General features: G+C 37.9%; 1 protein-coding gene across 1 annotated transcript in view; it reads left to right on the forward strand.

Moving 5' to 3' along the window:
* Positions 1–26,881, forward strand: part of LOC115212075 (glycogen synthase kinase-3 beta) — a 100,478-nt gene that overhangs the window by 69,194 nt on the left and 4,403 nt on the right. Inside the window, exons 3-7 of the mRNA XM_029780883.2 lie at positions 1,077–1,160; positions 5,488–5,598; positions 13,738–13,868; positions 14,683–14,789; positions 24,586–24,779. Of these exons, the coding sequence (XP_029636743.1) occupies positions 1,077–1,160; positions 5,488–5,598; positions 13,738–13,868; positions 14,683–14,789; positions 24,586–24,779 (627 nt within the window). The remainder of the gene's footprint in view (positions 1–1,076; positions 1,161–5,487; positions 5,599–13,737; positions 13,869–14,682; positions 14,790–24,585; positions 24,780–26,881) is intronic.

The raw sequence follows: 26,881 nt of genomic DNA on the forward strand, positions 1-26,881 counted from the left end.
TTAATCATGCCTATAATTTGTGAAGTTTGATATATTTTGTGTTCAGTGTTGGATAAAAACTTATACATGTAACTGACTTTTGTTTTTCTTACATGGCCAATTCAAAAGCAAAAGGAATAACAAACATTAAAGTGAACATAGTTAAGGTTTCAGTCAACTGCTTTTCTGTCATTTGTACTCTTTGTTAAATTAGGATGAAATCATGTTAAAACTTTCAGATTTTACTACACACTTTAAGGTGTTAAAGGTAGTGATTTGGATATTTGAATTTACTATTTGAATATTACTATTTGGATATTTGAATTTACTATATGATAATCACAAATGTGTTCAAAACGTTCTGTTTGATCTTTAATTTGAAAAAAGAAAATGAGGCTTTTGCTTTCAAGTTGCTCTTCTCTTCTTCCATCATACAATTTTTGCCAGACCACACTGGCTTCCCACAGCCCTTTCACCTAGTCCTTTCTTCTGTGAAAATTGGCCCTCTGGATTCTTTCATTGCAATAGTTTAAATGGAACATTACCAAAATCAATCTCACCAATCTAAGACAGCTTGGAAAGACCAAAAGCACAGCCCTTTCTTCTAGGCAAACTTTAAAAAAAAAGTTTAAGGCAATGAGTTGGCAGACTCATAAGAACAAATGGAAAAGATGCCTTGTGGCATTTAGTTACAGTCACTTTATGTTTCAAGTTCAAATTAACCATGGTTAATTTTCCCTTCCATCCATCTGGTATTCAATACGATAAAGTTACTGTTAAGTATTGTGACTAACCCTTTTCCAAAAATGTCTGTCCTTGTGCTTATGCTAGAAACAATTATTATCAAATATAATGCTGAGCTATATCGCATTATTCCTTTTTAATAAAAAAAAAAACTAATCAAAAGAGAAGCTGAAAAATATTAAAATTCTATTTTCATTTTAATTTTTATTATTATTAAATGTACCCCTGACCTCTCTCTCCTGCTTATCGCTTCCCCTTCCCATCTTTTCTTTGTACTCACACCCCCACATCTTTATCTCAATAGTAAGCCAAAAAAATAAAATAAAAATTCTTTTTTCTTTTTCTCTTTATAGAATCGAGAATTACAGATCATGAGAAAATTGGAACATCAGAACATAGTAAAACTGAAATATTTTTTCTATTCCTCAGGTGAAAAGGTAAATTAGTTTTGTTATATCATTATTATCATCATCATCATCATCCATTTTCCATGCTGGCATGGGTTGGACGGTTTAACAGGAACTGGTATGGTCAGAGGCTGCACCAGGTTCCATAATCTGTTTTGGCTTGGTTTCTACAGCTAGATGCCCTTCCTAACGCCAACCACTTTACAGAGAGTATTGGGTGCTTTTTATATGCAACCAGCAGCCACTCTAAAGCTTCTTTATGTGGTACCTTTGTTTTAGAATATCAGTTCTGTTGTGGTGGGCAGGTTTTCTTGAGTACAGTATTGCCACATATCTTAGTCCCCTGTCATCTCCTTTGTAAGACTCAGCATTTTGAGATAAGTCTTCAATACTCTGTCTCGTGTTTTACTGGGCCTCCCTTTTCCACAACTTCTTTTCACTCTAAATAATTAATACTTCATTATGCAACTGTCCTCATCCATCTGCATCACATGACCAAATCAGCACAGTCTCCTTTCTTTCACACTGCATATAATTCCTTTTATGCCTAACCATTCTCATGATACACCATTACTCTGGCACACACATACTCTGACATAGCACATCCTGCAGAGCATATCAGCTTTATTCTTCTCTAGTTTTTGCATGTCCTCTACATTTAGGACCCATGTCCCACTACCATGCAGCATTGCAGTCCTTATGCATCATACAGTCTTCTCTTCACATGGAGAGAGAGAGAGACCTTTGGTTGCCAACATAGGTAAAAGCTCTCTGAACTTTCCCCATCCTATTCTTATTCGCACAGTTACGCTATCTGTACAACCTCCTGCTAATCAAGTCATCTAGGTACCAGAAATTAGCTATAATGTCCAGTAAGCCACTGGGGCATGAGGAAAGCAGTTTTCCATGTATCTGTGGTCTTTATGGCTCCTGTACATCTTCCACATACAAACTATTTTCTCTGTTAACCTTTCTACAATTCCACTGCACCTCTTGTGCACTGGGTACACAATGAAGATTTTGCTTATACTCTTTCTGTATATTGAGTAAGGCCATTTACCTGAAGAGTGAAGGGTCTTGTCCACTTTCTTGCTTACTAGGACCTTGGTCTTTGCTAATTTAACTGTAAGACCCTTTAATTCCGGGTTCTGTTTCCACACCTGGAATTTCTTTTCTAATTCTGTTGAGGGAGCAATGTCATCAGCATATAGTTGTTGCCATGGGCTTCAAGTTTTAAATATCTCTGTTATGGCCTGAAAGACAATGATGAATAGGAGGAATTTACAAAATAATTTGCGTGATGAATAAATTTGAATGATGAAAAATACTATTGTATTCTAATTTTATGTATTCGTATTGGCTTAGGTTGAATGCTGCTGAATCTGTTTTGTATTGATAATACAAATTTGAGCATTTTTTTTATTCATACAATATGTATAATGATATTTAGTGATCTGAAATATCCTTGTTTAGAGCAAATAGTAATTACTGAGTATAATTGATTGTAGTAAAATTGTTCTTCATGGAAGATAATTCAAAGTGGCAGTCATATAATGGAAAGAATTTGAATTAACCCATCAGGTTTCTGGTGAAAATCATGGCAACGCTAATAGGATGTTATTCTTTTTCTTATCCTAAATGCCTACCTTACAAGCACTTATTTCCAGCTAGAGTGACTGAGGCAAATTTCTCATCCTATCTACAATCCATCTCTGCTACACTCAAACTACACTGTACTGAAACTTCAAAACTGATGTTTTTTTGCATACGTAGTCTCCACTCTCTGTTACTCACCTCTCTCACTTGGATTTCAGCAATAATGACTTTTCGTTACTGAATCAGTCTCCCTCTGTCTTCTCCAGAATACACCTGCTCCTTCTACCACTCTTGTATTCTTCAAAGTATTAGCATCTCTTAGGCCATATTTTCTCCTGCATCAAGTTCATATATCTTATTTCACCTCTCTCCAAAGGCCAAATCTTTTTCAGTTCTCAACTCTCTACATCTCTTGTGTCATCCTCTGTTTATTTTCCAAATTGACACACAGACACCTCAAACACACTTATCTCTTTCTCACTTGAAAGACCTAACTTTTGACAAACCGTAACTCTATTTCTACCTATCATACCTACAAGGTCATCCAACCTCATTGCAACTATCCAACACTCACCACATAGTACACAGTACTCTCTTTCTTCCAGTCGTTCCCCTCCATATGTGTTTCACTCCTGACCATAAGAAACAGCTTAGCAAGTGACTGAAGCTATTCTTTTAGACATGTCCCTCAATGCCTTCAGTCAGCACCTCCCAGTAACTCACACATAACTACACTGCTGCTGTTCAGATGAAAAATAATGTTTGGAGAATCCCACCCACTTTGCAAAACTGAACAGTGTAACTCTTGTAAGACCGCAATCCTTTGTGCATTATTCAGCCCTAAAACTTTCCCACCTCCAAAATTACAGCTGATTCTCTGATCTCTTACATAAAGGATCTCCAACTTTGTGGAATCTTCTTTTCCTCTAATCCTCAACAGCAATGGAAAGTCCCCACCTTCACTGCCTGCATCACATCCAACTCAACACTTCACATCCTTGGTTAATTTCCACCAAATCTTTTAACCCTAAAGAGTTCCTTATCTTACATACACTTACCAAATGTAGAAAATACCTCTGATTGCTTTAATCCTTTAGCATTCAAATTACTCTGTCAAACATAACGCGTATTTATTCAAATTGGTTTGAATTAATCATGCATTGCCTCATAGCTTTGAGATTTCAATGATGTGATTCCATGTTTTTAGATTGACATGTATGGTAAGTGTGAGAGGCCAAATCTAGCCAGTTTGAACATAAAACATGTAGAATATTTGGGCTGGATAAATGCAGTTTATATGCTGAAGGTTTAAACCAACAAAGCTACTGACCTTTACAATGTTCTATTACATTCAAACACTGCTCCTATATTTACCAAGCACTTTAATGTCTCACTTTCTATGGGGATTTACTCTCATTTTTGGAAACCCACTGCCCCGTGCCCCATTCTCAAGAAAGGCAACCACTCTGACCCAACAAACTGCCATTTTGTTGCATTCACTTGTACTCTCAAAGGCACAAGAGACAACCATAAACAATGATGTCCTACACCTTGAATTTCCTTCATTGAGCAATAGTAAAGCTTCTATAGAATTAAATCTACCAGAGATCTGCTCTCATAAGTCATATATCTTTTGAAAAGTTCATTGAAAGCAATGTTTTCCTCAACATTACCAATACTTCCAACCATGTCCACATGAATCTCCTATTAAAACTTCCTGTCTACAAGCTTTATGCATCTCTCATCTCTTGCAATGCTAACTTCCTAGTAGATCACACTCTCAAAGAATGTGCTGATGGAGCACTTTCTGCACCACTTTCAATCAACATTGGCATGCTCCAAAGTTCAACTTTGCCCCCCCCCCTCCTTTTTTTTCTTCTTCTTTCTCTGTATCATTGACCTACTTGCCATCACCTCTAAAAATGTGCACTTTTATGCAGATAATAGTTCATGAGTGCTTACACTTGACACTACTCATTAGTGCAATGTTAAAACAATACATATCAATTTTGTTGATACAGTTAGGGTTGCAATTATTATTCAGTGTATGGTGCGACTTATTTATTGCTTGGGATTTTTTGACTGGATGTAATTATCATGCCACTGATTCATGAGACATATTTTCCTACAGGACTTTCTCCCCTTTATCAGTTTCAATTCACATTGACTGCTCCCTTTGAGTGGTGTCCTTCACTGTAACTTAATTGAGCCATGTCTCTAAAAAAATAAAAAGACCCTTTTACACTGATACCCAGCTTCCTCGATACAATGCCTTCACTACAACTAAAGGAACCTTCTTAATTGGAATTGAAGTAAAGAGTTGTGTCTACAGTTAGGTTATATTTAGTTTCACAGTTGTAGGTGAGAGTGGTTCTTTATGTTTAAGTATATGTAAAACTTTTTAAAATACAATTGATTAAAAGTAAACATGTTAAGATCATATTATTTCCCATATGTAATTGTATTCATGCTAAGTTGATATCTAGGAACAGTAGCAAAAAATGTTATGCTTTCGTTATTTTGAGTTTGTGACTCCAAGAAATATATAAGGAGAAAAAACCTGTTTGAGGATGAAAATTTTCATTGATTTGTTATAGTTTACCTACACTATTTCAGTAGATGAGACTTGAGCTGTTAACCAGTTAAACTTGCTAACTTTTAACAGTGTATTTCAGTGCATAATATTATTGTTTGTTTTTGAATCTGGTTTACAAATTTTAAATTTCTTTTTCATTTTCTTTTTCTTTTTCTAATGTTTCAGAAAGATGAAGTATTCCTGAATTTAGTCCTGGAATATGTTCCTGAGACTGTGTATAGAGTAGCTAGACATTACTGCAAGTCTAAACAGACAATACCAATCTTGTATATTAAGGTAAATGAATTGTTATCTACTTTTGAATCATTATTGTGAGCTATGTGGGCACAGGCATTGGTGTATGGTTAAGAAGTTAACTTTGCAACCATGTGCTTCTTTGTTTTGAATCTCACTGTGCTTCACTATGAGTGTCTACCTTGAATTGACTAATATCTTGTGAGTGAAATTTGGTTGATGGAAATTGTGCAGAAGCCTGTTGTTTATATGTATATGTGAGATAAAGATATATGAAAACTGACCTGAGCAGTATTGAAATAAATTCTTTTCAATGCTTAGCAGGCTCCATAAAAATAGATGATATCTCTTTTTAACTGGGCAGCCTAATCAGCAATGGAGAAGAAAGCTCTGAAAGCATAGTAACTAGAATAAAGACAAGGTGGGAACAGTTCAGGGAGCTAATGCCTTATCAGGCAACAAGGAGATTCTTTCTTCAAGTGAGGGGTAAATTTTATGTTGCTTCCATACGAAGTTCAATACTGCATGATTTGGAGTCATAACAGTGACTGCAGAAGATGTATGGAGGTTGAAAAGCCATAAAGCAAGTATTCTCCATTAGACATGTAATATTAGTGTGTATAAACAACATGGTACAAATGAAGTGAGAGATAAACTAGATATAAGAGGAATCAGTTGTAATGTGCAAGAACAAAGACTGTGTTGGAACAAATGGGATGATTTTGAAGGGTAATATTTAGGTAAAGAAGTTCCTGGAAAGAGGTAGACCAAGAAAAACATGGGAAGAAGCAGTAAAAGCTAATCTCAAGATGTTGAATCTCACACAAAGTGACAAAGAAACTCAGCAAATGGCAAGGCATTGTTGGAAAGGATCTTTGCAATCCACACAAGCATAGAAAAGCGGATGCAAAAAGAGTAATGCTGATATATATGGTGTGTATATGCGTATATATACCTATATCTACAAAAGATGTAAGCATTTTTAAGAAAACTGAAATTTCGTGCTTTTTGAACAGTCACTTGTAAAAATTTCTTCTACATTGAGAAACAGGGATTCATACCAATCTTGTCATCAGAATTTCAGTGAACCATCAAAGACCTGTAACTAATGGCACTGTTGTTCATTATTTGAAGAATAAAATAAAAAAAGAAGTGATATACAGTGGATTTCTCTATAAACAAGTTAATATTTTGGTATAGAGTGATGTGGAGTATCTTACTGCTAAAGATGTAATGAATTTGAATAAAAATCAAATAATCTGTGCAAAGAAATTGAATTCATCATCATCATCATTTAATGTCCGCTTTCCATGCTGGCATGGGTTGGATGGTTTGATTGAGGGCTGGCAAGCCAGAAGGCTGCTCCAATCTGATCTGACAAAGTTTCTACTGCTAGATGCCCTTCCTAATGCCAACCACTCCAAGAGTGTAGTGGGTGCTTTTACATGCTACCGACACGAGGGCCAGTCAGGCAGTACTGGCATCGGCCTTGCTCAAATGGTGCTTTTTACGTGCCACCGGCATGGGAGGTAGTCAGCGGCCTTGGCAATGATCACACTTGAATAGTGCTTTTAACATTCCACTGGCACGGGTGTGTGTGTGTGTGTGTGTATATATATATATATATGTGTGTATAATTATCATCATCATTTAACATCTATTTTCTATGCTTGGAAATTGGTAAGCCATGGAACTGCACCAGGTTCCGATCTGATTTGGTAAGGTTTCTATGGCTGGGATGTCCTTCCTAACGCCAACCACTCCGAGGGTGTAGTGGGTGTTTTTTACATGCCTCTATATATATATTTATTAATATTTAGCAGAAGTAACAGTGACTCAAGTTCAGAGAGTTTCGTGCACTGGTACTTACCAAACTCGGTTACTTCTTCTAAATATTAATAAAAATATACTCATACTTTAAGATCTATTTTTTTTCTTTTTGCACCAACACACTTGTGTGAGTGTATGTATGTGTATGTATATATATATATATATATATATATATATTATCATGAGGCTTTTTCGAAAGGAAAGGTCTATAGGAGTTGTGTGAGAGCTGCAATGCTGTATGGGAGTGAGACATGCTGTTTGAGAGAGAGAGAGGGATGGTAATTTTGAGAAGGACTGAGAGAGCAATGGTGAGAGAAATGTGTGGTGTGAGGCTGTTTGATAAGAGGAGGACTGAGGACTTGATGGGGATGCTGGGATTGGAGGAACCGGTGGAATTGCCATCAAGGGCAAATGGGGTGTGGTAGTATGGGCATGTGTTGAGCATGTTCTGAAGAGGGTGCTAGAGTTTGAGGTAAATAGAGTGTGAAAGCAATGTAGACCAAGGAAAATGTGGAGGGGACAGGTGGAAGAGGAGATTGGGAGGGTTGGCTTGAGAAGGGAGGATGCCCCAAACCAGGCGAGATGGTGTGAAGGTGGTTGCCTAGACATTGAGGTAGATCCATCCACTCCCATTAATGGGGACAAAACCCGGATTCAAAATGATGGATGATGATAATATAGGCTTCTTTCAGTGTCTACATACCAAATCCACTCACAAGGTGCCATTCAGTGGGACTGAACCCAAGACCATATGTTTAGGAAACAAGCTTCTTAACTATACACCAAAACCTGTGCCTTAATGCCTTGTGGTAATTGCTTTGACTCTGCACTCTAAATTCAAATTCCATTGCAGTTAATTTTATTAGATAAAGTATTAGATTATTGTGAACAGACCAGTAATTGCAAGTTTAACCTTTAGCATTTAAACTGGTCATATCTGGCCCAAATATTCTTCTGGTTCTATGTTCAAACTGGTCAAGTCTGGCCGCTTGCATCTACCCTATAATGTCATTCTAAATATAAACAATCACATCATCAAAATCTCGAAGCTTTGAGATAATTCATGATTAATTGAAAACAGTGTGAATAAATAAGCATTACATTTGACAGTAATCTGAATGCCAAACTAACCATACCACACCCAAATAATTTGCATTTTTTATGTTAAAGTCAGTCAGATTCAGCCTCTCACACCTACCCTACAATGTCATTCTAAAAATAAGCAATCTCATCGTTGAAATTTTGAAGTTATGAAATAATGCTTGATTAATTCAAACTATGTGAATAAATAAGCATTGTGTTTAACAGAATAATCCGAATGCTAATGGATTAAATCTCCAGGAGATGTTGAGGCATCAGATGTGTGCAAGAGAGAAGACTGAGCTGGTTTGGTCATATGGTGCATATGGATAAAGACAGCTGCGTAAAGAAATGTCGAGCTCTAATTGTGGAGGGTTTATTGTGGTCCTGGTCGTGCTGAAATTATTTCCATCTGAATTGTATTTAAATCAAACAGCTCATGTGAACCTAACTTGAAAAGATGGCAGTTAAATCAGATAGTGTTTTCAGGAAGGAGTTAATTTTACACACTCACACAGATAAAAATTATTTTTTCTGACTCACAAGAATCCATTCTACTAATGCTTATTTTTGATCTCCATAGTAGATAGGAAGCTAAGTCTCATGAATATAATGCTTCTCTTTCACATGGAGCTTTTCCCTTGGAAGAAATAGATCTTGTCACTGCAAACTAATAAAATACATTCATCAGTTCCACAATATCACTGCTGTTGCGTCTTGTTGGTGTTTAACACCAGGTCAGACTTCATCCAACAGGTGTATGAGCAATTGTTCCAGCAGTAACTATTCCATCTCCTTTTTTGTTAGACAGTGAACCCAGATCTACATTGTTCAATCTGTTATTTCTTTTTTCAGTTATTAGAGTATGAGCTGAGAAAGTTTGACTATTATTTATATCTGGTCAAGCAACTGTGTAAAGGCTCCTTCACTGGCTTTGCAGTGTCTTCATTGCTTAAAATGATGAATTATAATGCTCACAGTACCAACTTAATGAAAATGTTTTGATCTAGCTGATATTTACTCCTGTCACAAAATTATTTTATATCCAGTGTAAAACATCAAAGTAATGTAACTTTTGAGAGCTAAGACTCAACATAATATAAGTGACCAGATTCAATTTTCTGACATGTTGTCTAGTTCCTTATCAACTCAGCTATCTTACTCTTTGTAACTGAAAGACACAAACTTGAAATCAACAAACTAACCATAAAAGAAGTTTATTGTGAAGTCACTTGATAATGGCATTTCTGATAAGCATATCTAGTATTATGCATATCCATAATATCCAACAATATTTGTTTCCTTTCCTTATTACATTGATAGATCCTTGACATTCAACTACGAGAAGACTTCTTTGTTAACTGTTAGTGTTGAGTAGCTCTTTGGAGAAACTCACAAGCCTAGCACCCATTAATTTGTAGTTACAAAATGTTAATTGAGGTTGGACTTTCAGCTTTTGCTCAGCATTATAGCTGTGATCATTTACTTTCTGCTATGATCTCATTGTCCTAAGAGTTAAGATTTAAAATGTATAGTCTCTAATTTGATCAGCAAGAATGCTGAAGAAATTTAGTTGCATCTAGGTTAGTTTTCAGAACACTTCTGCTGCACACATATTTTCTCTGTGAAAATATATCATGAAATAATAGCAAACAGTAGCCATCGCACACTTCCTTTCTCTAGTAAAGGAAGAAGTAGACCCAGGAAAATATATAATGAGGTGGTGAAATATGATCTTCAAATGTTGGGTCTCATGAACACAGTAATAAATGGTTGAGACCTTTGGTGATTTGCTGTGCTTGAGAAGACTCACCAAGCCTAGTGAAATCGTAGTCATAGCCAGTGCCAGTAACACCTAATAGGCACCCATCCCACAGACACATAAAAGGCACCCACAATACTCTTTCCAGCTTACTAGTTCCAGTCAAACCATCTAACCCATTCCAGCATGGAAAGTGGACACTAAATAATGATGACAATGATCATTTTTATAGTAGCTAGTATTTACTTTCAGGATACGCTTTCATACAGCATATAAATTAATAAGGTACTATAAAGCTTTTCAATAAGTTACCTTAGCATTTATAAAGATATCAACTAAATCTCCCCTCTACTTTTAATTTTAGAATATACAAATTCTGAACCATAATTCACGGAGAAATGGCCAAAAGAAAAGGGGATAACCATCACGGACTTTGTACACACACACACACACACACACACATGCGTGTGTGTATACACGTACATTCACACAATGACACACTCAGAACTCAGCAACATGTTTACTGTCACCAACAGTTCCAATTGCCATATCTTTGGGGCTCTAAAATCATAGTTTTAAAGCCAGACAATATTTCATAGTCACATCACAGATTGATTATATTTCTCTGCATTTTTTACAAAAATTTAAGATTGACACAATGTTGGCCATCAAATTCTTATTTTTCTCACACTTGTTAACTTACAACTTTTCATTTTAATCATTGCCCTATCCTGTAAACCTCACTTAAAGTGTGATTCTCCATTCCAAGTAATGATATTTTATTAAGCATATTGAATGTAAATAAATTTTTCAGTATTGTCAAGCTCCTATTAAAATATATACTGGAGCTACCTAGTACATTAGGATATCCTTTCTTAGACATCAGGGAAAATTATGCATGACAATCTTGAAGTTGAAGCATCCAATCTTTTGGCTTTCTTCATACAGCAAATTAATAGTTGATTCAAAGCTTATTGGACAACCACAAGCTGGTCTTGTGTACACTTGCTGAGTAGGGAGTATTTTATCTCAATGACAATTTTATATATACTTGTATTGGAATTTTGGTATGAAATACTTACTGTATACAGTGCTCCCTCTCTATAACGTGGGTAATGGATTCACAGGTAAGTGGGGGGGGGGGGCAGGTGATAATAGAAGAAAATTAGATATTTGGTTTGATTAGTAAAGTGCACGAACAAAAAAAAAACATTCAATCAAGTTTAACATTTATTATACAATACCAATAAATTACTTTAAAATATCATGAATTAAAGCACTTACAACAATTTTTAAGAACTATTTACATTGTTTACTTCCGGAAGTAGTTCCAGTTGACTCTAAAATAAGAGTTTTCAATAAATACTTATGAAATGCCTTTACATTACATTTCTGATGTCATGCCACCTAGTGAATGATTTGAAAGCCCTTAAAAGTATGTTTAATTAATAAAGTTATATTGTATGAAAGTTCACATTTAATAGTTTTTAACTTGATCACATAAAAAAGTCTGTCAGCTTCTGGCACAGTCCTTTCCTCATCTTAATCTGTGCCTGCCTGAGCAGGTTCTTCAGGTGTAGACTGGGTCATAGTCTTCACACTCAGTGTATTCTGTAAGCCACTTGAGGTGTGAGGTATGTTGGGGTATGGCTTCCTCTGCTTCCTGTCACCTGCTAACTCAGTTTTGTAGGGTCATTGTATCCTCTAGATGCTATTCTCTTCCTCAGTGAATCCCATGAATTCCTCTTTTTCTGGCTGTTGGGGCTGTGGGAAGGCTGCACCAGCAGTTGGCTGTGTTGTTCCAGTAGTTGGCTATGGTCTTCATTCTCACTTCAGCCCAGACTCTGCTTGACAAGTCACTGGCATCCTTGTTGGTAAGCTTCTTCAGATAGTCTGGAACTCTAAGCAGAAATTCTATTGTTTCCAAGATGAACTCCTTCTTGTGGGTGGTTTTTGAAGGCTAGAATGATGCTAGCATCACAGGGCTGTATTTTGCTAGTTGTGTTCTTGGATGGATAGAGGACCTTGACCTGGCCATCTCTTGATTGTAGGATGTCTCCCTGTGGGTGGGCAGAGCAGTTATCTAGCAGGAAGATAGCTTTCTCTGGTAGGTTGAGGCTCCTAACACTAGGGACAAATGACTTGAAGAACCATTTTTCAAATATGCTAGCTGTCATCCATGACCTGGCTGAGTGCTTGTAAAACACTGGTAGATTGTTCATATTTACATGGTGGAAGCACTTGGGTGATCGAAACTTGCCCACAACCAGGGGTTTAAGCTTGTGGGTACCTGTCCCGTTGTAGGCAAAGAGGATGGTGCATCTGTTCTTTACCTGTTTGTAGCCCAAGGTCTTATGGGCAGCTGTTGTTACTGCTAGGGTGTTGTTTGGTAGCATCTTCCAGTAGAGGCCAGACTCCTCTGCATTGTACAGTTGTTTTGGGGTGAGGAACTCAGCTTCCATATGCTGCTTCAGGGTAGCTGGGAAGTCATCTGCAGCTTGGCTGTCTGCTGATCTTTGCTACCCACTGATCTTAACAGCACCTATACCATGGCACTTCTGGAACCTTTACAACCACGCCTTGGTAGCTCGAAAGGTCTGCTGGTCAGGTTGCTCTGGATGCAGTTGGCTATGAAATTTCACTGCCTGGGTTCTGATAATGGTGCCTGACAGTGGGGTGCTGCCACTCTGCTCCTGGACAAACCAGGTGAAAACTGCTTTCTCAAGTTCACTGCCAGTGGCAGTCCTGGCCTTCTTCCTAGCTAGGCCCTCACTGTCCACAACTGTATTTACATAACTCTTGAGGTTAGCCTCATCCTTAACCCAACAATGCAGGGTGGACTCTGGAACACCAGTCTATCTTGATAGTTTGGCTTTGATTTCACCATTTCATATGCGATCAACCAGATTTAGCTTTTCCTTTACAGAATAGGATTTCCTCTTTGGCATTGTGTATGGTAAATTATTTTTTAAATATCTGCACGATAGCTTGAAATTGTAATGAATGAAGTGGGATATGGTCTCCCTTTTATATAAATCATACCTCCAGGGTGTTAATTACTTCCTTTCACCATTATTTTGTTTGACTCATTTGACTCCTTTGATTGGCGGAAGCTTCTTCAAACAATCCATTCAAATCGTGGAAAACAAACTGTCAAAAGCACTCACTGGTCAAAAAGGTGTTGTTTTCATCACAAAATCAAAAATTATGCTCACAAAGCAATTAATTAGCACCCAATTATATGGTAACCGATTGCAATATTTTCAAGCTGTTAATTAAGGTATGTATTCAGTTGAAATTCGCTGAAATTCTGCTTTTAATCAAGGTTATTGCAAGTTGTGAATGATGATGAGGGAAATTCTGCGTCAAATTATTTGGGGTCCATCAAACCACCCGCATTATATGCAGGGACGCAGTATAGCAAGATGCCTTGTAAAGAGGGAGCACTGTATTAATGATTACTGTTATTAAAAAAAAATAAAATATTTTATTTATGTGTTTCATTTCAGCTCTACATGTATCAGTTATTCCGAAGTCTAGCATATATTCATTCCCAAGGCGTTTGTCACAGGGATATAAAACCACAGAATCTGTTACTTGACCCAGAAACTGGCATTCTGAAACTATGTGATTTTGGAAGGTAAATCTTAAGATTGATACTATTTTTGTTAAGTTTTGCTTTTTCCATGTTCTACCAAAGCATGTAGACATTTACAATGTTCCTAAACTGAAATAATTCACAGTATGTAATTTTGTTCATATGTCATCATCATCATCATCATAAATATAATAATTTAACTTCTCACAAATTTCTTCTCTTGTCTCATTCTCTTTTGAGTTGCCATAAAGCACTGGTCCCCATCAAACTAAATAAACTGTACCTCTCTAATCTCTACTGAATAGTAGAGTTAATCAATTGTAATGCTGCTATACTTCAAAACTATGCAAGCATTATGTTAAAAACATACCTTGTTTTTTATTAAATTGTGTCTCTTTAACAAATGATTCTTCTCATGTTGGAATCCCATAGTTTTCATCAACATCATCATCTGACATCTGTTTTCCATGCTGGCATGAGCTGGACAGCTTAACAGAAACTCGTGAGCCAGAGAATTGTGTCTAGCTCTACTGTTTTGACACAGTTTCTACAGCTGGATGCCCTTCATAATGCCTACCACTTTACAAAGTGTACTACGTGTTTTTTGCATGGCACCAGCAAGGTCACCACATAACTTGCAAGACAAAAAAGACATCTCGATATCATACAATGGGTTATTTCTTTTAATTACAGTTTGTTTGTTTTTTTGTTTTTGTTTTGTCATTTAATCATTATTTGTTGTTGCATTAAGGTTTCAAAGAGGATTTGGTAATTTTCCTGCAGACAAATTTTTAATTTTAAAATATTGTTAGTAAATTTATTCAATGTTGCATTCCCTCTTTGTTTCTAATTTCAGTGCAAAAGTATTAGTGAGAGGAGAACCAAATGTGTCCTACATCTGTTCGAGATATTACCGAGCCCCAGAATTGATATTTGGTGCTACAGATTACACATGTCAAATAGGTATAGTTGTTATTCTATTGTGTATTCATGTCAATTCTCAATGGGAGTAAATACTTGAGAGAGGATGTTCAACTGTATGAAGTTAAATTTCACTTTTATCATATTTTTCTCCTTTTTACCAACTAGCCACCTCAAGAACAATGCTGAAATACACATCATTTAAACTTTACTGCTCTCATGTGACTAAGCTTACTGTTTCTATTTCTGATATACCCAATTAGTCTTTGCATCTATAAAAATTACCTTCTATAACCTGAAATTCCAACGTTTTGAAAATATTTGAAAATTGAGGTGGGTGGTCTGGTAAGAATACTTTTCGTCTTATTGAACAATAAATAGACATCTTTGTGACAATTGAAACAATTTTTAGTGTTTCTAAGATTCTTAAATTCTGTTCTGGCAGACACCCCCAAGTGATAAGTAGGCTGTTCCACTACCGATAAATAGTGGACAGTCACGCAGATGATGAAATACATCATCATAATGCAGAACATATCAGTGGCGATGAGGATTTGAACTACACACATTGAAGACATATCAGTGGCGACGAGGATACCTCCCACTGTATGACGGTGCCATTATAACAGTGGTAACAAGGTTACAAATGCTCGTAAGTGTGTCGAAATGGAAGAACTACACACAGTGAAAAACTTGAAGGAGGATTTGAACTAACACAGAACTGAACTACACACGGTGAAAAATATATAAATTCTATTGAAAAAAGATGCTGAAGAAGAAAATGTCAGAAAAATCCCAAAATAGGATTTGAACTCACAAAGAACTGAACTACACGTAGTGAAAAATAATATACACACAGTGAAAAGTATATATATTCTATTGCAAAAAGATTCTGAAGAAAAAAATGTCTGATAAAACTGGAACTCTAACACAGAACTGAACTACACACTGAAAAATAATAAATCCCGTTTGAAGGATTTAAATCAGGTCGCTATGTGTTAGTAGTGCTACTAGCAAACAATGTAGACTGGTACTACCTGCAGTATTCTGAAGAAAGAAAATAATGTTGTGTGAAAGAAAAAAGAAAAATTTCAAAGTGGGGAGGTGTTGTGTAAGACACCCCCAAGTGAGAAGTTGGCTGTTCCGCTACTGATAAATAGTGGACAGACACAGCAAGCAGGGTCAGTAAGCAAGGTACACTGTTCGGGCCAGTCATGCAGAGGATGAAATATGTCAGCAGCAGATATGACATCATCTCATCACTGCCATACTGGTTCCTAGCCAAGTGGGTTTTTTTTTTTTTCATATTAAGGAACAGTTGGTAGTCAAATGCAGACAAAGAGAGGAGGATCAACCATTTCAAAGCCACAGTCATGCACAGCAGCCATTGAAAGCAAGGACTTGTGTGCTGGACCATTGTCCTAATGAAACAAAACCCCTTTTGTCAGTTTTCCTGAGTGTTTGGTCTTGATAGTATTTCATAACTGTCTCAGCAAGTTGGCATAGTACACTCAAAATGTCATAATGCAGGACATATCAAATTCACTGACACAAACAAACATTATTATATATTATGAGTTCACGTGTTGCATTTTAAAAGTTATCATCATCTTAACAGCCATCTACTATGTTGACATGAGTTGGACAGTTTGATTGGATCTGACTACTTAGAGGACCATGTCAAGCTCCAGTGTCTGCTTTGGAAAGGTTTCTACAGTTAGATGCCCTTTTTTATGGCAACCACTTCACAAAGTATACTAGTTATATTTTCCATGGCACCAGCACTAGTGAGGTTGCCAGGTAACTCACTATACAAAGAAAATCTCTCTTTACTGCTGTTAAGAGGCTATAATAGAAGTACAGGAACAAGTGTCTTGCTGTAGAGGAGATACATAGTTACTCTGTATTTTATAAGGGTGGTTAGGAGTAACTGCAAAGAAAGATAAAGTTGGTGGTAATTAGGTATCAGGGTGTACCCATCAAGGTACAAGAAAGCTAATAGAAGAGAAGATAGGGGGAGAAAGTTGGGAAGGGTGTGTGGGTTGGTTCATGACAGTATGTGACTAATGAATGGTGAATAAGGGTGGAAGCATTGTCAATGGTAAATATATTTGGGGGTGAGGTGATAAGATATAGGAGTGGTTCATGATGGATGAGGTGATGAGTGGCAGTGCAGAAAGAGTGGACAGCAGCTGAATAATAAAACTAGATTGATGAGAAATATGGAGATTATATATGGGGGTGGGTGAGGGAAAACAAAGCATACAGTGACAGATAGAGAACAGAGATATATAGGGTTGGATATAGCGAGTGATGGACAAAGGTGGAGGTTGTTGATGGCAGATATAAGAGAGTGTTAAGAATGAGGTATAGCAGTTATACAGTATAACTCAGAGGAAAGGGTGCAATAGCTGATGGCACAGAAAGAGTAAGGATAATATTGAGAATAAGGGCTGAATGTCAAAAGAAAGTGGTTGTAGGGAGAGGGATAACTGGTAGCACAAAAAGGAGATGAAATATGTAATTTTGCTCTCATATAATTGCAGCAACTAAATAGGGCTATAGTTAGAAGAATGATGGAGGTGTAGTTGATCAGATGAGATGTATGCTTGAAAGGAACAGATTAGGTGCTAGGACAGGATCTAGTTGTATTTATAGACAAAAACTTTTAGGATATCAATTATGCTGTGATGGACAGGTATTCTCAAACACACTGAATTGCCAATCATCTTGGTCCTTTGTTATCTCTTCTGTAAGGCTCAACCTCCTGATTTTTCTTTTCAACAAAAGAAAGTAAATGTACTTTATTAACTCTTTATATTTCTTTTGGTCGTCTGCTAGCCTTGTCTGGCACCTGTGTCGGTGGCACATAAAAACACCATCCGAGCGTGGCCGTTCGCCGGCTTCGTCTGGCACCTGTGTCGGTGGCACATAAAAACACCATCCGAGCGTGGCCGTTCGCCAGCCTCGTCTGGCACCTGTGTCGGTGGCACATAAAATCACCCACTACACTCTCGGAGTGGTTGGCGTTAGGAAGGGCATCCAGCTGTAGAAACACTGCCAGATCTGACTGGCCTGGTGCAGCCTTCGGGCTCCCCAGACCCCAGTTGAACCGTCCAACCCATGCTAGCATGGAAAGCGGACGTTAAATGATGATGATGATGATGACATTTATTCACCATCATCATTGTCATTTTTTACATCCACCTTTGATGTTGGCATTGGTTGGATGGTTAGACAGGACCCAATGAAATCTGAGGACCACATCTTACTCCAGCATTTCAGTTTTGGCATGGTTTCTAAAGCTGGATACCTTTCCTAAGACCAACCACTTTATACAATGTACTGGATGCCTTTTTTGTGGCACCAGCACTGGTGAGGTTGCAATGTAAATTCCAAAACTAAAGGAAGAGGGGGAATAGGAGATGGAGTGGTTACTTCACGTAAGGTGTTAATATTTGATGAGAGGAGTGGGGATAAGTTTGTTGTGGAGGTGATTCCTAGTTACTTTTCATTTTCATGGCAGTGGGGAGGAGTAGACTGGTGCCATAAAGAGCAGTAAATATAATGGTGATGAGGTGCCAGAATATCCCCCTCAAGCTGAATACAAGAGTTGGCTGAAAAGTTCATAGGCTGACCAAGATACTCATGAAATGTGACCAAATAAGGTTTATTTTTCAAATTGTCCCCTTTGATGTCCACATCTTTCTTCCATTGGTGTTAACAGTGCTTGGATCCCAATGCTGAAGAAGCTTTTATCCTGTTGGACAAAAGAAATCATCAGCAGCAGATATGACATCATCTCATCACTGCCATACTGGTTCCTAGCCAAATGTTGGTTTTTTTTCATATTAAGGAACAGTTGGTAGTCAAATGCAGCCAAAGAGAGGGGGATCAACCAGTTCAAAGCCACAGTCATGCACAGCAACCATTGAAAGTAAGGACTTGTGTGCTGGACCATTGTCCTAATGAAACAAAACCCCTTTTGTCAGTTTTCCTGAGTGTTTGGTCTTGATAGTATTTCATAACTGCCTCAGGAAGTTGGCATAGTACACTCTGTTAATGATGTGTCCCTTTTGAAGATAGTCAAAAATGCAATGTCTTTTGCACCTCAAAAAATTCAGGCTATTACCTTTCTTGGAAATGAAACAACCTTGACCTTCTTTGGAACAAGAGAGAAGGGGTTTTTACACTGCATGGATTGTCTCTTTGTCTCTAGCCCAAAGTGATCGAGCCAACACTCACTCAATCTGGGTTAGGAAATGTTCACAGAAACCAGCTGGATTTGAAACAGCGTCAGATTTTCCTGTGGTGTGATGAACCTGGTGTGCTTTTGATCAAGTGTCAGAAGACATGGTACCCACCGAGCAGAAACCATTGTCATGCCAAGTTCATTGTGCAGAATATTCTCAATTCTTTCATGGGATATGCTAATCATCATCATCATCCAATGTTTTAAATCCGGGTTTTGTCCCTTAACGGGGGTAGTTGGATCTACCTCAATGCCATAGCAACCGAGGTAGGTAGGTGTAGCCCATACCAATCCTTAGGCTGGCTGGTGCCCATTCTCCTTTGCTATCATGAGGCTTTTTTGGAGCTGGATTTTCTATGAGGAGCATGCCCTTGCTTACCCCCAACTTCAGTTTCTAGACAAGTGTGGTCCCGAGACCAAGGCTTCTACTACAAGTTTTAAGAAATGTGGTGGAAAACTAGCTCAGGAAAGCAGGGGAGCTACTCTCTGAGACCCCTTTCGGAGCCCCCCTACCATAGCATTGGCTATTTGATTTATAGTCGATCGCCTGTCATCTATCAACATGTGCTGAATACATCAATGATTTCCTTAGTGGAGGTAGTTGGAAGCCTCAGGTCATCTTCAAGACTCTTCCTTCCTCTCCTAAATTCAACTGTTGACTTTTGCACTATTGATGAAGCTGGTGTGTCAGCCCCTAATGTAGTAGCCATGTCAGCTTGAATGTTATTGGAAGCTAAATCTATCATTGCAATGCCCCTGGGCATTTGAGGAAATGTATTTCTTGTGTATTCTTAGTGTTCATTGCTCTTGTGCATCTGCTACAAAGGAAGCCTACTTTCTCTGTTGATCTTTTTGTATTTTGTGTGCCTGTGTATTATGTATGTATATATATATATATATATATATATATATATATATTATATATATATATATATATATATATATATATATATACACTTATGTATATATACATAATACTGTATAAGAATTTATACATGGAGAGAAGATCACCATGTAGACTCCTTACATCTTAGAGAGGGCAGTCAGAACACAAGCCACAACAAAAAAAAATTCTTACTTATTTCACATTGCTTATTGCCGTCTCTAGCATGTAAGGAATCCACATGGTGGTCTTCTCTGCCTGTACACATTCTTACACATTATTATATATAACAATATCTTCTGACTTTTATTACGCATGCTCACCACTGGTATAAATTATTAATATAGTTTAATAATGCTTACCCTCTATGTATGTGTGTATATATATATATATACACACACACACACACGTGTATGTATGTAAATATATATATATGAAGTGGTGAAGCACGACCTTCGAACATTAGGCCTCACCAAGGAAATGACTAGCGACCGAGACTTTTGGAAATATGCTGTGCTCGAGAAGACCCAACAAACCAAATGAGACCATAACCTGTGGCCTATGCCAGGAGCGTAACCAGCCCGCTTATGCATACCTTTTCCTTCTTTGGTCACTAAACTCTGCTTGTGAAGACCTGTTGAGGCAAGTAAAATCAAATCAAACTCAATTCGATGACTGGCATCCATGCTAGCAGGGTGCAAAGAGCACCATACGAGTGTGATCGTTGACAGAGCGGCTATTCGAGTATGATCGTTACCAGTGTCGCCTTGCTGGCACTTATGCCTGTGCTCATAGAATGCCAAGAGCACCATCCGAGCTTGATCGTTGCCAGAGCAGCCAACTGGCTTGCCAGCCCTCAGTCAAAATCGTCCAACCCAAGCTAGCATGGAAAGCGGACGTTAAACAATGATTATGTATGTATGTATGTGTATATACATATAGACCGAGACCTTTGGAAGTATGCTATGCATGAGAAGACCCGGCAGGACAAGTGAGACCAGTCCACTTATGCATACCTTTCCTTCTTGGGACACAAAACTCTACTTGTGAAGACCTGTTGAGGCAAGTGAGAATCGAAATCGATCAACATCAATGGAAATTGCAGCTGTGATACCAGTACCGGTGGCACATAAGAGAACCATCCGAACGTGGCCGTTGCCAGCGCCGCCCCGACTAGCCTCGTGCCGGTGGCACATAAAAAGTACCATCCGATCGTGGCCGTTTGCCAGCCCCGTCTGGCACCTGTGCCGGTGGCACGTAAAAAGCACCCACTACACTCACGGAGTGGTTGAAGTTAGGAAGAGCATCCAGCCGTAGAAACATTGCCAGATCAGACTGGGCCTGGTGCAGCCTTCTGGCTTCCCAGACCCCAGTTGATATATATATATATGTATATCATCATCATTGTTTAACGTCTGCTTTCCATGCTAGCATGGGTTGGACAATTTGACTGAGGTCTGGCGAACCAGATGGCTGCACCAGACTCCAATCTGATCTGGCAGAGTTTCTATGGCTGGATGCCCTTCCTAACGCTAACCACTCCGAGAGTGTAGTGGGTGCTTTTATGTGCCACCGGCACAAGAGCCAGTCAGGTGGTATTGGCAGCAGCCATGCTCAAATGGTGCTTTTTATGTGCCACCTGCACAGGAGCCAGTCCAGCGGCACTGGCAACAATCTTGTTCGAATGTTTTTTCACATGCCACCAGCACAAGTGCCAGTAAGGTGACGTAGGTAACAATCACGCTCGAATGGTGTCTTTTTACATGCTATCGGCACGGAGGCCAGCTTGCTGTAGCAACGATCACACTCGTATGGTACTCTTAGCACTCCACTAGCACGGATGTCAGTCATCAAATTTGATTTCAATTTCACTTGCCTCAACAGGTCTTACCTTAGCTGGTGCTCTCGTTCAGAGTAAAAGGCAGACTGTATGACGCATGTGTACGAACAGCCATGCTACATGGCAGTGAAACATGGGCCGTGACTGCTGAGGACATGTGTAAGCTCGCAAGGAATGAAGCCAGTATGCTCCGCTGAATGTCTAATGTCAGTATGCATACTCGACAGAGTGTAAGTACCTTGAGAGAAAAGTTGGACCTAAGAAGCATCAGATGTGGTGTGCAAGAGAGACGACTGTGCTGGTATGGTCCTGTGTCGAGAATGGATGAGGATAGCTGTGTGAAAAAGTGCTGCACCCTAGAAGTTGAAGGAACCTGTGGAAGAGGTAGACCTAGGAAGACCTGGGATGAGGTAGTGAAGGATGATATGCATTAGAACTGAACCTGAAACTATAGAAGTTTTATAGAAGCAAACTTCTTACCATACAGTCACAGTTGCACCTTTGAGAAAAAGTACTCAATACATGTATTAAGTCTATTTATTAGATGCTGATGATTCACACCATGGCTGTTTCATGTACAATTACACACCAGGCTCATTTGGTGTCAGGTCATCCCATAAGTTCTGTCTGATTTTACATTTTTTTAAAATTATTTTTATGCATCTGTGTACATTTAAACTTATTAAATATTATTTTACAGATTAATAGAATTAAAATTTCTTTGATTAAAACCCTTTCTAACATGGAAGTATCCAAAGAGAATTTAAGGCACATAATGCTTTATGAGTACAAAAAAGGAAATTCTGTGGCCAAAACAACTCAAAACATACACTCAATTTATGGGAAAGATTGCTTGAATGAAAGAACTTGCAGAAGATGGTTTGCAAAATTCAGAAGTGGAGATTTCAGCTTTGAAGATGAAGATTGAACAGGACATCCAGAAGCAAATCCTGCATTATCAGTTGAAGTATTGGCAATAAAACTTTGTTCAAACCATACAACTGTTCATCATCATCTTCAGCAACTTGGAAAATGGGTGCCTCGTGAATTGTCCGAAAGCAACCGCAAATCCCAAGTTGACATCTGCTCTTCTCTCCATTCTTGCGAACTCATTTCACCCTTTTTGGATAAACTTGTGACTGGTGGTGAAAAATGGATCTTCTATCAAAATGTTAAACACCATAAACAGTGGCTTTGTAAAAGGAAAAATGCTCAACCACAACCAAGAAGGGAACTTCATGGGGAAAAGGTTCTTCTCTCTATCTGGTGGGATTGCAAAGGAGTAATTCACTTTGAATTGTTACCACCTAATGCAACAATCAATGCTCAAGTCTACTGTCAGCAATTAGAGCATTTGAACCAAGCTTTGAAGAAAAAAAGACCTGCTTTAGTGAATCAAAAAGGAGTGATGTTTCATCAGGACAATGCGCGACCCCACACTGCAAAGATCACATCACAGAAGATCGAAGAGCTTGGTTGGGAAAAAATTCCTCATCCACCTTATTCTCCCAACCTTGCTCCTTCAGACTACCATTTGTTTTGTAGTTTACAGAATCATTTGGGTGGCATAACTTTCACAAGCCAGGAGGAGGTCGAAACTGACATTTCAGAGTTCTTCGCTTTGAAACCAAAAGAGTTTTACATTGATAGGATTTAAATAGATGGAAGGAAATCATAGATAATCAGAGAATGTACATTGATGATTAAATTTCAATTAAATATAACATTTGATCACTTGTTTTCTTTATTCAAAATTCAGGCAGAACTTATGGGATGACCTGATAGTATGTCTCATCAGCTTAGAATCCTTTGCATGAAAACAAAACAGAGAATCAAGAGTCCTCAAATTAAACTTAGCAAAGACAACCCTACTGTTATCAAAGAACTGGCCAGGCTTGATATGTGGGAAAGGAACTGATAGAATTTTCATATGATGTACCCAGTTTAAATTACAAATGTACAGAAGATATAGTGGGATCACCAGCTGGCTGATGGAGAAGGTATTGTGAAAGATGCATGAGAGAGGTTGACAGTAAGCATACATGTGAAATAAATTCTTTCAAATGCCTAGAAAGTTTCCTAGAAGTAGTTTTTGTTGTGGGTCCATAGTTTGCACTGGGTACACCATATGGGATTTCTACCTACACCTTTCTCATGTCAAGCAGGGCCATTTCCTTGAAGGAATTAATAATTTGCCTGCTTTCCTGCTTACTAGTACTTTGATCTTTGTTAAATTAACTCTAAGGCCCTTCTAAAAAGCTGTTGGTACTCGGAAGGACATCCAACCATAGAAGTTATGCCAAATCAGACAGTTGAGCTTGGCATTGTCTTCTGACTTGCCAGCTCCTGTCAAATCATCCAACCCATGCCATTTTTTTCTTTTACTTTGGTTACTTGCCTACCTGAAAAATATAAAGGAATATGGCTAGGGAGTAGTTTTATTACCCTTTTGTGCAATGTATAAAACATCTTTGCTATAAAGACTAGCTGGCATAAACCCAGTATAGTTGTAATTATTATTCTGGCTTTAAGTACTTCATCATTTAGGGTGAGTATCAGGTGATATTGTCTAAACAATTAAACTAGCCAGTGGGGTAGAAAGATAGTGGTACCAGACTTAGAAAGTGAGAAAAGGGTTCAAGATTATTTTCCAGGTATATAGGTATGGAGAGTGACATGTTGGCATCTCCATGTGAGAAAAGTGCAATAACCAGGAATTTTGTACTTTAAAGTTACAAAGTATAACTAAAGAAAGCTGCAATGTAGGATAGTTGGACACATTGCAGAAAGTGTAATGTATGTATGTATATATTTATTTTCATAAAATGTTAATTCTTTTTCTCCTTTTTTTTTCTTTTAATAGATGTTTGGTCTGCTGGCTGTGTACTAGCTGAGTTGCTTTTAGGCCAGCCAATCTTCCCTGGAGACAGTGGTGTTGATCAGCTAGTGGAAATTATAAAAGTTTTGGGGACACCTACACGAGAACAGATCAAAGAGATGAATCCTAACTATACAGAATTTAAATTTCCGCAAATCAAGCCACATCCCTGGCTAAAGGTAGACAACTTCACAAATATTTCATAATTTATGTCTTTTTTTTCTCAACCACTTTGTCTACAACATTATTTAGATTTCTAAAGTGTCTGTATGCTACAATTGTAAAAGCTTGGTTCATAAATGTAATTTAGCTGCACTCACACAGAAGTTGAATGAATTGTGCAGAGCTTTGATTGAAACTAAGAAGACAGTGCATGAACAGGAGCAAAATTCTGTCTCATTTACAGTCTTCCAGACAGTATTTTCAACAGTGATGCTATTTATATATGGGGATTAAAAAGTGAATGTATTTCTGACAGCAGAATTTGTTTTCATTCTGTTTCCATAAAATTGATATCAACTGGTCACAGTACTCAAACAGAACAAACAAGATTACATAATCTTGGGTTCCTCGTACAGGGTGTCCCACAGTCACTGGATGGATTTCAATTTTTAATAACTTCCTTAACTTTACAAATAAAGGCATTAAATTTTGATACATTATAAAGGACATAATGGAAATTAATATGCACAAGTCAAATTTTGCAACAACACTACATTACATATGAAAAATGACATCACTTAAATGGCAGCTATTTTCAGCTTCACACACCCGTGCTCTTTCCAAAATTTGCACCATAACACTCTCAAGAGTTTCAGACCCTACTTCTCTGATTTCTCTATTGATGTTCTCCTTCAGTTGCACCAGGTCTCTTTCAGGTATCCTCACAAGAAAAAATCCGAGCTAGTCAAGTCTGGAGCATGTGAAGGCCATTCAAAATAGACCTCACACATGGTTCCAGCAAGATGGGCCAACTGCTCATACTGCGAGAAAAACAATGCAGTTGCTACAGCAGTGCTTTGGAGAAAGAATAATCTCTCACTACAGCAATGTCAGATGGCCTTTAAGCTCATGCAGTTATTTGTAAAGTTAAGGAAGTTATTAAAAATTGAAACCCATCAGTGACTTTTGGGACACCTTGTACATGTGAAAATAACAGCATGGTCTTGGCTGGAATATCTTTAATCATATATCTGCCTGCTTACAGTTGACGAGAATAACAGCAAACACAAAAAGGTTATTCACTAGTAATTGCCAAGTTGTTAGAAGTAGCAATCAAATCCCCGTCAAAATCATATGCTGCCATCTTAAAAAGAATACATGATAATGTTGGTCTTGCTACTACTGTTGGCTTACCATCCTAAAAAGGTTACTTGAGATAATGTTTCCTGGCTTTTATATAGTTGCTTGACCTGTTGCAAATAGCAGCCACATCTCATTTGAATTTCAGCTTACTGTTGTATGTATGTTTGTATAGTTGGTGCACCTGCTAAAATAGGGGCCATATTTCCTCAAATCACAACCTGTCTCAGAAATGTTTCATAATGTGCTTCTAGGTTCCTTGCATGTATAGAAAGCAGATATCTAAATCCTTCTGCAGTTATACGTGTCAATAAAAATTTCTATAAACCTATAATCAACTGCAGGTTCTTTTAACTTCCATATCTTACTCCTCTATAACGTCTTCTGTCTCTGTCTATTCCTGACTCTAAAGTCTTGAGTTGTGCATTCTTCACTAAGAAAGGTTTTGGTGTTTACAATGGCTCACCTAGCTTATTTTCAGTGAAAATGAAATCTGTCTGACTTAGTGCTTCCCAAATTGGTTGAAATGTGTTGCACTCCTGGAGGCTTACACCCTCCTCACTTCTCAAACCCTATCCATAGCCTCTCTGGATATCAGCAAGGCCACTGTAGTACTGGTCAACATGTTAATTGACACTGTTAATTGTTGCTGATGTAGTCTACAGAAGGGGCTCATCAAAACAGTCCTTCTGTTTATTAGTCCTGACTGTGAGGCCTATATGGAAATAAAATGTTGCCTTTTAGTTTTCTATTAGTCTCATCTTAATTATTCTGTCACACTCTGACTGCCTCAGTTTCTTTATCTATCTCCTCAATTACTTTCATCAGCATCATCATCATTGTGTGAAACTTGCTTGCTTATATACATATCATCATTCTAATATCCACTTTTCAATACTTGCATGAGTTGAATGGAATATCTCGAAGCAGATTTTCTGTGGTCAGACTCTCTTTCTGTTACCAACCCTCACTTATATAT

The sequence above is a fragment of the Octopus sinensis genome, linkage group LG5, assembly GCF_006345805.1.
Source record: "Octopus sinensis linkage group LG5, ASM634580v1, whole genome shotgun sequence".
Lineage (NCBI taxonomy): Eukaryota > Metazoa > Mollusca > Cephalopoda > Octopoda > Octopodidae > Octopus > Octopus sinensis.